The sequence below is a fragment of the Varanus komodoensis genome, unplaced genomic scaffold (assembly GCF_004798865.1).
Source record: "Varanus komodoensis strain SLA01 unplaced genomic scaffold, ASM479886v1 scaffold12, whole genome shotgun sequence".
In the NCBI taxonomy this organism is placed as follows: Eukaryota; Metazoa; Chordata; class Lepidosauria; order Squamata; family Varanidae; genus Varanus; species Varanus komodoensis.
In genome coordinates, this window is record NW_025335349.1 from 1,000,011 (window position 1) to 1,013,558 (window position 13,548).

General features: G+C 40.6%; 1 protein-coding gene across 1 annotated transcript in view; it reads left to right on the top strand.

Moving 5' to 3' along the window:
- The window catches only part of FAM83B (family with sequence similarity 83 member B), a 34,895-nt gene extending 24,646 nt beyond the window's left edge, over positions 1-10,249 (top strand). Inside the window, exons 3-6 of the mRNA XM_044422055.1 lie at positions 6,457-6,581; positions 7,831-9,623; positions 9,711-9,898; positions 9,953-10,249. Of these exons, the coding sequence (XP_044277990.1) occupies positions 6,457-6,581; positions 7,831-9,623; positions 9,711-9,898; positions 9,953-10,249 (2,403 nt within the window). The remainder of the gene's footprint in view (positions 1-6,456; positions 6,582-7,830; positions 9,624-9,710; positions 9,899-9,952) is intronic.
- The last annotated feature ends 3,299 nt before the right edge of the window (positions 10,250-13,548 follow it).

Genomic DNA, 13,548 nt, shown 5'->3' on the forward strand with positions numbered 1-13,548 from the left:
GTGTGTGTGTGTGTGTTATTGTTGCCTAATGGTGGCTGCTACTTACAGAGATAATGAGGCATTCTCCCTTCCTCCAGAAATATCATAGAGATATAAACTATGTCTTAACGATGTAAGGCGGTTTGAGGGTGTCACTGATAATGAGCTAGTGTGAACAGATAGCCAGTGGAATCTGTGTGCTTTCTTAGCTGCAGTCTCCCCAGTTCATTTTCAACATTTTCACCTTGTTAAAGCCCTGTTCAGTAGGCCTTATGCTCAAGGAAATGTGCACAAGGCTGGATATTATGAAATACAAGCCTAAAAATGTCTATTCAGAATAACAACCCACTGGGATCAGAGATGCGTGCCCACAAGCAAACATGCTTCGAATGAAACTTAGTAGCTCGCGTTTCCCTATATTCTCCATATCATGCCATCCTACGCATATCTTTCTTCAGGTAGGTCACAGTGATCCTTTGATACACTTTTCAAAAAGAACTATCTATAAAACTATCCTTAAGGGAACAGTCTAGTTTGTGCCAGTTACCTAAAGTTTATGACTAGCATTTGGGAAAGCAATTTAATGACTCAACAATTTAAATTATCTTAAAAGTCTGCTCAGTTTTTTAATCTGAGAAGATTATCAGGTGAAACATATAGAGGGTAATTTATTTTCTTTTTTGGGAGCACCCCCTCAGCATGGAAATAGCCCTGAACACAGTGGGGAGCTGACTGAACAAGCCTGCCAGTGGCTGGTTCTTATCTTCCTGGCCTTCATGGCCTAGACCAGGGATCAACAACCCGCAGCTCCGGAGCCGCATGTGACTCTTTCATCCCTCTGCTGCGGCTCCCTGTTGCTCAAAATATGCATCACAACCGCCAATGTGTGACACCCACTGGCACACGATTTATTGAGCTTTTCAACCCCCAGTAGGCCAACCATGGATAAATCCAAGAAAGGAAAAGTTTCAGAAGAAAACAGAATGTTTAATGGTATGTGGGCAGATTCATTTGCTTTCACAGTTGACGAGTCTGCTTTACCAGTATGCTTAATATGTTTTTGTTGCTTGCAGAAATAAAAATTTGTTTTCTCTGTAGCAGTTCATTGATTTCATAAATGCAACAAACTATAGTTTTTTGGGGGCGGCATAGAAATTGTTATAAATAAATAAATAAATAAATAAATAAATAAACAAACAAACATAGCATAAAGGTAAAAAAGAATATACGCAGTGTTATCTTCATTTTAGATGTCAAAAGGGTTTTGTGGTTGCCGTTGTTTTCTTTTCTGTGGGAAACAGATCCAAATGGCTCTTTAAGGTGGCCGACCCCTGACCTAGGCTATTCATCAGAAAATGCCTGCCCTGCTCCGAGGCCCTGCTTGTGTTCTGCAGGTCAGACCCTGGCTCATATCCTTGGGATGCGAGTTAGAGAACAGACTTGCACGGCTTGTCGGATCTTCATACCCATGGTGGGTCGTTGTTCCTCCCAAACCAAGCAATTGTATCATAGCTTGTCGGGATCAGCTAAAGATCCACTCAGCACCCATGTGTTGCTCTTCACAACCTTGCCAGTGCTGCCTCCAGCCATCCTCACAGGGAGCACCCTTCAGGTGATGCTGTAACAGCACTTGGAAAAGATTGTCACATGCTTGCACTTTTCCCTATGCCTTAAACATGCCCAAATGGGACATCATAGTTTTCATCATCATCATCATCAGCAGCAGCAGCAGCAGCAGCAGCATCCAGTTATTCACAAATACACACTTATATGAGTCCTCCAGTCCTGCCAATTTTTTGCCTGTTTCAGCTGTTAAAGACAGCTGCCCTGGAACAGGTAACGTACAGTGAAATTGTCAAGACGAGACTTCCTATTGCACACAGTTTTGAAGGACTATTTGAAGAAATGCCAGTAAGAAAAAGGAGGGACCCAGTAATGCAATTCACCAGTACTGAAACTGGTGTTTGGGTGCGGGGAGGGGAGGATCATAAGTGAATCGAAACTGGGGTGGGGGTGATCCCTCCCCTTTCGTAACGTGACTCTTTTGTTGAACTGGCATTTAGTGCTCTCTACCTTTTCAAGGCTTGCTCAACATTAATTCTCCCCCTCTTGCTGCTCCTTTTAGGAGCAGTTACTGATACAGTTTCTGTGCTTGACCAGATGTAGAAAGGTAGCATGTAACTTGTTTAAATCAATCATAGCGCATACATAGCATGGGTGAACATGTACCTATGGAAATACCAATGGAAGGATGACCCAATTCCTGGAAACATTCAGCAGATTGGACCAGCTGACCTAGGAACTGTGCTAGCACACCGGAAACCAGCATTTCCCAAAGTAATTGTGGAAGCTAGCAGAGCTTTGCTGACTGGCCCATTCTGGATGCTACCGTTGCCGCTCATTTCTGTTGCCTTCAGGAACGGCTAGCTTCATGTTGTATTAACTGCTGGTCCTGCTGCTGCAGACACCGCACTGGATGCTGACCTATGCTTGCCTTCGCTCGGCCAGATTTATGAAGCTACTGCAGATCTTGCTGTGAGGCTGCTTCCTGGCAGGTGGGAAAGCTCCACAGCCACGCAGGGGGAAATCTCGGGTGCATTCTGCCTGCTTTCCTCATATGGCCAACACAAAAATCCTTGCAGTGGTGAATAGCATGCAGTCAGCATGTTTTGTGTGCTTTGGCGGCCCCTTTATTATTCAAAAGGGAAGATTTTTATCTTGTTCAGATGCAGAAATCCAAAGGCTGCATTTTCAAGGTGCCACAGAGATGTTTCCTGATTGTGTTTCGTGCTGACACATGAAGACTGGAGACAACTAAACTAGATTTCCATGGGTACAGGTTTAATTGGATACTTTGGTATCATTGAATTGAGATGACACAATTGTCCTTATTCAGGATGTTCCTGTTCCTTCAATAGGTTATGCATACCTTACTCTGTTGGTTTTACCCTTACAAGTCACTTGAGTTGTACTTGTAGCAAATGCTATGCAAGTATAATGGATCAGAGCATATTAAGGTAGTTTCTAGATTAACAAATATTAGGGTGGAACCAGTGAAGCAACATTACTTGCTACATGGAACTTAGGAGTCATATGAACCATGAGTTTATTTTTAAAGATTTATGTGCCTCCTTTCAGCAATGCTCCCAGAGCAGTTTACAAAGAAAAACCAAAGGAAGTACATGAAATACTGATAACATACAAGCAAATAGTGATGAGAAGAATAAGAACAATAAACATTATTGTCTATCTCAATCAACATTGTTGAGAGTCATTGTGGTTAATAGGGCAGGAGATAAATCTAATTAAATATTAGCAAACCTAGAAGAATAGATGTGTCTCAGCCTGGTCCTGAAAAGATATAAATGTGGGCATGAGACTTTTGGAAAGGGAATTCTACAGCTGGGGTACTGCCACTGAGAAGGCCTCTCTTTCCGGTTACCACCCATTTCTCATTCCAAGAGGGCAGCTCCTGAAGGAGGGCATCCTGGAGGGAGCTTCCAAAGATGGCACAGGCTGGCTGGCCTGGCTGCACACATGCCTTTGGGTTTATGGGTCACAAGCCATGTAGGGTTCTAATGGAGAGAGCCAGCTTTTTGAACTGTGACAAGAAGAATGCACCCGTGAGTTATGCGCCCAACAACGAGCCCTATTCAGTAGCCTATATCCTGAGGGACAAACTACATACTAAGTTAGATGCACAGCATACATAGAGTTAATGCAAAGGAGAGGCACAGTTGCTTTAATGCAGCATCTAGTTTGATCCCAGATAACATCAGTTGCTGAACAGTCTTCAGAGAACCAAGTGTGCAACATAGTACAGTAGGCAATCCTAGATATTATTGGATCTTGGGTAATTATGGCAATGCTCTCTCTCATATATGCATATTAAGATGTTAAACAAAAGTGTACAAAGGGCACAACAAAGCAAACAGCCACCCCCACCCAAAACCAAGCAGATGGTTGTTAGTAAAGACAATTCTTATAAGCCAGGGCTTCCAGGCTCCATAAAAGCAAGCATACTTGTACATATACTTATTCTTCTGAGTCCCTAATCCTACACCTTTGCAAATCCTACAGATCACGTGGCTCGCTCTTCTTACCAAGCTAATTCCTACACACTCCATCACTGCTTCAGCTCTCTCCCCAAACTAGAGTCATTGATCCCTCTTTGGAAAACAGCCTTGACACTTCATAATCTCAATATCAGCAGAGTGTTTTTTAAAAATCAATTTCCTTAATAGATGAAGGTAACAATCCCAAGCAAACTTAGAATGGAATACACTTTGTTGTACATGATGGGATTTACTCCTGTATAAACATACATAAGGATTTCAGTGTATAGATTAAGACAATGAAGGTAGACAAGCTCAACAACAACTAATTATATGACAACCTTTTATCTTTTTCATGTCTCTTTCTCCTTACCTTTTCTCCTCCATCCCATGGTTCCCCATATTTCCTTCCAACATGGTCAACTCACAAAAGGGAAGGAAATAGACTCAGGAGATCCCCAACATTTACTAAAGTAGGAAAAAATTAAGGGGAGGAAATAGGAAAAAAACCACAGCTCACTGCCAAACACAAGATAGTTTAGTCCTTTTGTTGGTCTTCTAAGTCTAATAACTGTTAGGAAAGTTATGCTTCATACTTTCAATGTCATTTACTTCCACCTTCTCTATTAATTATTGACACGTACACATGCATAGCTCCTGCCTACAGCAACCTTATTTTTATCTTACGGGAAAACAGGTTTGTGCTGTTTTTCATTTAGTTTTTATGTAGGAATAGAATACATTGGAAAATATATGTAAAGTGGAAAATGCTTTTGCTTTTTCTTTCATTAACATGATAAATAGGGTATAATAAAGAAGCCTGATTTTTGCAGTTATATAAACTAAATTAACATTCATCTTGAACCTGTTATAAACAAAAGAACAAAAATAATTTCATCTGGAAAGTATTAAATGTTAAAATATGCAGTTCCTGTTTGCAGTAATTTCTAGGGCTGTACAATAATTAAGAAGAAAGGTAAATCATTTTATCCCCTTATATTGAAAGTATAATTGTCAGAGTGAAGAGGGAGGAATGGCAGGAATAGTATAATCAATGCTTTATTGGTTCTGTTGTTGGAGCATGTGTGAAAAAGTCATTTTATGTTACAGAAACTGCTCCTACTGGAATGAAATGTATTACACACATGCCATTCATACGCAGTCATTTAATCAATGTAGCAGCTGAACTGCGATTCTTTAAAACCATCATCAGAAGAAACGGTTGTGGAAGAACAGATGAATCCAGCAGTGAAATGGATTGCCACATAATTGAATCTCTCCCCACTACCCTGTAGTACTTTTCATTCATTTCATTCCCACCATCCCAGAAATTTTGGAGGGAAACCGTTTAGCAAGGGAGGCTGGCAACGCCTGTGTCGGTGGGGCTTTTGTTCTTTGAGTTATACAAATCATCCATAATGCGGAATTCCATCCCTAAAATAGGTTCACCACCATGGAGTACCATGGATGACTTCTAATAAGCTCAAAATAAAAGCTGCAGTGGATGAGGAACCCCACTGACGCAAGAGTCGTCTGCCTCCACTGCCATTTAGGTATTGTAACACACACACTGATGATGGACATCACTCTGCGTATCGCACCATTTATCTTCCCGTGACGTCAGTGTACAATCCAATGTCATTCTGTAGCATGCGGTGCTTAGACCAAGGCAAACTGGACTCACTTTCTCACTCAGCTGTTATCTTGGAATATTTGCTGTTCAGCTTCTCTCTCATACACACACACATACACAGAGCACTTTCATTGTCTGAGTAGGATTACTCTAGATAATGGAAACTTCTTTCTCTTTGCAAACACTGTTGATTAAGACACTCTAGTCTCTGCTTAGCAGGGACTGCAAGATTTTTTGGATTCTCTTTTCTAAATCTGGAGGCACCACAGCCACTAAAGAGGAGGACTTTCCCTCCTTGGATGACCCTGCAGAGGTCCAAAAGGGATCTTTCCAGGGAAGGGAAGAGAGGCTGGAATATGCAAAATCCGACAGTCTTCTCAGCCCCATCCTGCCCCCAGGAGCCCATCTAAAGGAAACATTTAAAATAGGAGAGAGAGGCAAAACCCACCATGTCTTTCCACCTGCCCAGCTGGATGCAGCCTGGCAGGAAATGGGCTCTTGGGAAGCTCAGAAATCAGAGGCTTCCTTCTAAAGGGCAGCAAACCTCATTTTTCTTGTGTGTATAATATGAATAAAGTGTCTAAGGTTGCATTTGTAAACTCACTCACCAGGAAATAATTCCGGTTGAACATCCTGGGATATATTTTTGTATAAAGAATGCTTACGGATTGCACAGTACATGGTATGTCTGGAATTGCCTGGGATGAAACCTTCTTGAATCACATAGGAATGAAGCTGTAAGTGGTTCAGTATGTTCTGACTTTTCATATTATTTCTCATTGTTTTCAGAACATGCGAGTGCGCACAGTAAAAGGACAGGAATATTTCTCTAAGTCAGGGGCAAAATTCCATGGAAAAATGGAACAAAAATTCCTTCTTGTGGACTGTAAGAAAGTGATGTACGGTACCTATAGGTAAGGACCTACTACGTAGCTGTTACAATTTAGGCCTCTTCACCAGAATTCTAAAATGTTAATTACAAACTCTTGCTGTTCTTGGGATAATTTGCTATTTATCTATTGTAAAATTGAAGGGGTCTCTATAGTTAAAGCTATAGAACTATAAAGTGATGTTGAGTTGGGAAAACTTGGATTCAGCTGTTCATGCAGACATGAAGCTTCTGGTGTGACCTTAAGCGACTCACCCTTAAAACAAATCTAACTGACAGGAGCATGAAAAGGATACATGCATGTATTCATTATATTTAAATACTACCTTTTTTCCCTTCAGAGATGAAGAGGGGAAAGGAAAACAAGAAAATCTAGGCTCCATTCTTCATGTTATACAGTTCTCATCATTGTTATTTTACTTATTTAGTTATTTGATTTATATGCTGCCCGATTAGCCATAGGCTTTCCGGGTGGCTTACATAACAATCGGAACCACAATAAAATAAACACAACAGTACAATAAAACAGTAATAACATTAAAATCAATAAAATTAATAATAATAATAATAAATAGTAATTAAACAATTAAGCAATAGTAAATGGTAATTAAGTTATACTAACAATAGTAATTTAAAATTAATAACATAATTAATTGAGAAGGGAGATACAAAACAATGAACAAGTAATGACAAACTGTGATAGAAACAGGCTGCTTTCAATTCAAATTCAGACTCTGGCAGGCCTTCATAATCTATTTTGGTGATCAGACCTTGCTTGAAAAGGCCGCACTGTGGCCAGAAGTTGTTGGTCTTACAGAGAGTGGGCCTTGACTGGAATTTGCTGGCTTGGCTAGTTGTTGCCACTGCAGGTAACTTCAGGTACAGCTCAGAAAGTCCCATACCCTGAGAGCTAATCATCCTGCCGCTCTTCCCTGTGAGGACAGTCGGTCACAGTAGCCTCTAAGAGGTGGAGAAGCCCAGCCAGCCAATAATGGCAGAGCAAGATCACTGGATACGAGAAAGATCACTGTCCCTCTTGCTGGTCCCTGCAAGAGCAAAAATCACTTTTACTGTTTTCTGTCTACTTTGGTACTTCCTTGTCATTAACATCTTTAGCTTTAGTCATCACTGAACAGATTTAATGCTTTTACAAACACAGTGTGCATTTCCGAGAAGAACAGACACATATTTATAAATAAAATGTTTACCTATTCATAGAAACATAGACACATATTCTTGATTGAAATGCTAATAATCATGTCTTCCTTTTTCAGCTTTATGTGGTCATTTGAAAAAGCCAACCTCAGCATGGTCCAGGTCATCACAGGACAACTTGTTGAATCATTTGATGAAGAGTTTAGGACACTCTATGCCCGTTCTTCTGTTCCAAGTTCATTTGCTCCAGAATTGGTTAGGATTAATAGTCGTTCAGCACTCTGGCAGAACAACATATACCAGCATTCACAGTCCTCCTTAGCTTCAGCTTCTAGCCAGCGTAACCTTTTTGGGAGACAAGACAAGATTCACAACTTTGATCCCAGCTTTCTGAAACCCCGAGGAGCTGGCAGATATGGAATAAATGACAATGACAAGTTTGGTCCTAGAAACCAGATCTTCCCCAAAATACCTTTTGCTCCAGGTTTTCATATGCAGAATAGAATCCAACAGTATCAGCCTAATGAAATAAACGAACATTGGAAAAGACACAGTTATGCAGGGGAAAAACCAGAAATGACTCCATATTTACTGTTCAACAGAGCAATAAATCGGGCAAATAATCCACCAAATACTTGGAAAGTACCATCTGAAAGTCTCAGTATTGTATCTTCATTGCATGGAAGCTATAAAAATCACAATGCCCCTCAACAGAGGTTAGCTCAACAGCTAGCACAGCCAAAGCTCAATATTGTGGATAGGAATTCCATTGTACGGAGATCTTTCAATGGAACAGACAGTCACATCCGCTATTTGCAGCAGAAGATGCCCACACTTGAGCGCACCACAAAATCTTTTCTGCGTAACTGGCGTATTGAGTCGTACTTAAACGATCAGTCGGATTTTCCAGCAGATGCAAATGGCTCAGGGATAGGTGACAGGTGTGAAGGCTATGATGCAGCAGAAAACATCAAAGCCCATGCTCTTTACACCCATTCCCGCCTGCGTTCTTCATTTGTTTTTAAGCCAACCTTGCCAGAACAGAAAGAAGTCAACAGCTGTACTAGCTCTTCAAATTCAACTATTATTGGTTCAGATGGAAGTGAAACACCTAAAGGAACCCCCAACCATCTTCCTAAACTAAAAGATGCCGTTGGTGACACCAAGGCCGAACCAAGCACTAAAATCCCACTAGAACCTGCTGTAGTAAAAAGCCATAACCTGCAAATCTCAGAAGATAAGAAGCCTAGTGTCACTCCACCGAGTACAAACAAACCAATTGAATTTATAAAGAATGAAAATATACTGAAAAGGAGAAGTTTCCCAATGTTTGAAAATCCAAAATATACATTGGATCATGGAAATAACAAAGACGGAGCAAGCTGTGTCTACGGCACGCTAAACAGGAATAGGGTTAGGCAACCAACGGTGCTAAAGCCACTGCTGGAAGACAGCTTGAAAAACTCTAAAAGCTTAAGTAATGTGATGAACCACCTGGAGCATGACAGTAAAAACCTCAAAGGTGAGCTGGAAAGTGCCCCCACCGCCAAGGCCACCTCTGTAGCGGTGCTCACGGAGTGCTGCAAAGAGGAACCTGGCAAAGATGCCTCACCGAAGAAAGAAAACAAGAATTCCCCCAATTTCTTGAAAAAGGGATCTCAGAAATTAAGGTCATTGCTGAATCTCACACCAGACAAGAAGGAAAGTTTGTCGAAAAACAAAGCCCCAGCTTTCTACAGGATGTGTAGCAGTTCTGACACTTTGGCATCAGAAAGTGAAGAAAATCAAAAGCCCAAAATGTCTGAGATGAAAATTGATTGTTCTCCAAGAAGAAAAAGAACTTCCTCATCTAATTCACAGGGGAGCCTGCATAAAAGTAAAGAGGATGTTACAGTGAACCCCAAGTCTCCCAAATCTCCCAAGTCCCCCAAACCTCCAAAGTCACCAAAGCCCCCAAAGTCACCGAAGTCCCCAAAGTCACCGAAGTCCCCAAAATTTCTAAAGCCTCCATCTGATGAGAACATTAAAAGGTCTCCTGCTACAAAGCCCAGGGAAAATATGTTGCTAGAAGTACCTCCAGGCGATGCTTCTGCTCCCAGATTCAACACTGAACAAATTCAGTACCAGGATGTCAGAGAGCTGCGTAAAAAAGCAAGCCACGAGAGGGTACCCCCACCTTCTCCCCCTGTGCTTCCTCCCCAGAGGGTCAATGCGGCAGCACCTCGTCCTTCCAATGCAAAGCCTAACGATGAGCTGATGAGGCCTCGCTTGAACGAAAGGCGTGTTTACAGCCGCTTTGAGCCTTTTTGCAAAATGGAAGGCTCTGCTCAGCCACTGGGAACACCACCTGGAAGCAACTCCCCAAAAAGCAGTGCCCAGCTTTCAGAGACAAATAGCAAGACCTCCAGAAATAATTATATGAGGAGCAATCAGGTGGCTAATTACAACCCTGGTGTATACCATCCATTGCATCCAAATGAAAACAAGTTTCGCGGCATTATGCAAAAATTTGGAAATTTTATATACAAAAACAAATGAAAGCTATGTATTGAATTTTTTAAAACCCCATCCATGCTGTAAATACTTAACAAACATAGACTGATAAGCAGCTTTTGTAAAGCTTAACTAATGTTACTACAGGTTTAGAAGACTGCTGTGCATGTATATAATTTTACATGGTGCAAAACTTTGGTCTGGCATAGGTTTTGGAATCCTATGTGTTTATATATATTTGCATTTTTATGGATTTTGAGGTGCATGAAAGATCACCTCAATGCAACATATTTTATAAATCTTTGTAATGTCACATGTGGAATGACAAGCCAAAAGATACATTTAAACCTCCAGCCAAGTCAGAACAACTTGTAAATCATCATGCATTTAAACCTTTCATACTATCACTTTCTTGCACAATAAAAGTGCTCATTTCTTACCCACTTTTTGTACATGTCTGCTCTTGAGGCTTTATTTCTATCAGGAACCATCAGATTTTCTGACCATTGGCTCTCTACTGGAAAGAAGTCTCTTTCTGAATCCACCATCTGCAGCAGCCACGACATGTCTATCGTGACATGCCGTGTTAGAGGAAAGGCAAGGGAGGGCAACAGGCAGCCTGGGAGACACGTTCCTTCCCCCAGGGGTTGTACTGCCGAATTTCAGTGGTGCGGCAGTGGCAAAAGGACTGAGCTCTCTCTTAAAACAAGGCACGCAATGGGAAATCACACCCTTTGGGGAGCATGGTTTGCCTTTAGAACAAAGTGAACCCGCCTTATTTTACATTGGAAACCTTTAAAAAGTGTCCGTTGCACTGTTGTCTCACCATGGAAATGTGATAGCAGTGATTTTGATGGTAGGGTAGTGTGCAGCCCCTGGTGGGATTCTGGGGACCAAAAATTTTCCCCCAGAATTTCTGAAGTAGAGCCCTTGCAGTAAAGTAATATCTACTACAAGAGCAGACTCTGATTGAAATCATTTTTGCCAATGTTTGAATTGCCTATAAAATCTTCTTTGTTTAGAAATGGTGAACAGCTAGATAATGGGTAGAATCCAGACTTAGTCATACTGCAAGATCCATTGCATCTATGATTCTGTCTGGATCTCATTGAATGTGCACAGGTGCGATCTAATGAATAAAGAATCCGAATGAAATCAGTGGGATTTTGGCATGCTTTCTTGGCTCAGCACAAATACCGCAGACCTGATTCTTCAGATGGTGATTTGGTAGCTCAGGATTATGTGACCAGCTCACAACTCTCACCCTCAGCCCGCTCACATGGGTGTCCTATTCCAGTTCCTGATTTTCTTTGACCTTTGTTTGTCGTTACACCCAATTTGGTAATCAATTGCTCTCACCGTCTCCCATGGGACAGGATGGCATAATTTTAGATCAGGGTATGAAGCAAGTCACAGTTGGGCCACTTTGGAAATTCTAACAAACTATAGCTAGGTAAAATCATAATATCGGGAGAGAAAACTGCATGCAAAGTGTACACAGTTTAGGGCTAAAGCATGTTTCTGAGTCTCCAAACCCTGGTTTGAAGTCTTAATTCATGATATCTGAATCAGGTCGTGGCATACGGAATTGTGCTCTGTGCTTTTTCAGCGTTTAGATATTTGATTATGGTCCAAAATAATTATGTTCAGCATGTATGGCATAGGATTATATTAATCTAAATGTAAGCATAGAAGAGAATTAACTTTCCTTTTTGCCCCAGTGGGAGGCTTAGAGGCATAGCATCTGACAACAATGAAAATCAATTGGAATTGAAAGCACTTAAGTCTAGCTAAATCACACGCTAATCTTTTAAACTAATTTTGAAAACTGCTTAACTTAGAACTGACTCTATTCAGATAAGACATTGAACTTTTGGGTCAAAACAAATAAATATAAAATTTGTCTTTTTAAATACCTATTTTCACTTTTTTGCAGAGTACTGGATAGTTTTTTGATGGTTAGAGGCAGATTTAATTGTTTACCTTTTTTAAAAGTCTATAAGCAAGGACTCATCTAGTCCAGCACTATGCCTGCCATACTGTATGACCAGATGCTCCTGAAAAGCTCACAAGCTGAGTAGATTGGAGATCAATAGTCATCAGCTATTGATGGGACTGCCATATTTTATCAGTGCAGACATGGGAGTGCTAGAACAAATGTGCTTTGCAAGTAGAAAGTCACATTTTAATTCTGGCATCTCCAGGTAGGGCTGGCAAAATGTCCACCTGAAGCTCTGGAGAGCAAATTCCAGTCAGTGTTGGCAACACCAGGCAAGACAAACCAATAACTTTACGATGTGTAAGAAAACTTCCTATGTTATCCATCCTCGCCATGCTGGGTTTTCCATAAATGTGCAAAGTCAATTAATTCATAACCACCCCATGTTCTCTTCTTCAACATATCGAAACAACAGAAATCAAAATAACTATGAAAAATAGAGATGGTGGGATGGGACTATTTCTCAAAGGCTACATTTGGTTCTCTAACAATATTAATCTCTATCCAGTTATTTGATATCAGGACAGGTAGAATCCTCCAAACCAATACGCACTGTATAACTAAGGGACCCGATTACTAGGATTTTGGAGGTTTTATAGAATTCTCCTTTTTTCTTGGTTAAATTTGGTGAAAGAATGTTTTACGTGAAATAAATGTGACAAAGTCAGTCATATATTTTTGAAGAGAAGCTATCCTTTTTTCATACTGTTAAGCAGGAAAGATGTGTCCTGTGGAGAAAACTGCCTTGATTTGTCACGCTTTGGGAAAGGTATATACTTTTTCCTGAGGAAAATAAAAAGAAACTATCTTGAAGGAGACTATCTACTTTAATCCATGCATACTTTTAAAAGACTAAGACTGTGTTAGAATTCCTTCGTTGGGATGACTGCTTTATTGAGAGAAGGATATTATTAGATTTTTTAAAACTCAGATGTAAAAGTGCTTGGGTTAGTTCTGAAGATACGCATAAGAAAAGGCAGTATGCAGAGAAGTGTTTTAAATTCTTAGTCTTTCTTTCCTGGATGAAGCTGTTGGAGTTAAAAAATCTGTTCTATGTCGGACTTAAGAGATACCAGGGATCCACTAAGACATCAGACTTCTTTCAATCTTTGTGCAGAAATAACCTCTGGTTTCTTAAAACTAGTAAAACAAATCAAGTGCCAGTAGCTGCTCTTCCTTTCCCCTAAACTTTATATTGTGTTTGCGGTAGGATAAGCATAGATAACGCCACATTATTAATCTGCAGTTTTCAATGTGTGTTCAAACCTTGAACAGCGAACTAAAACAGACAAAAGGGCATCAACTGGTCATTTGTTCTTTAAAAGATCCTATGTTCTGTTCTATG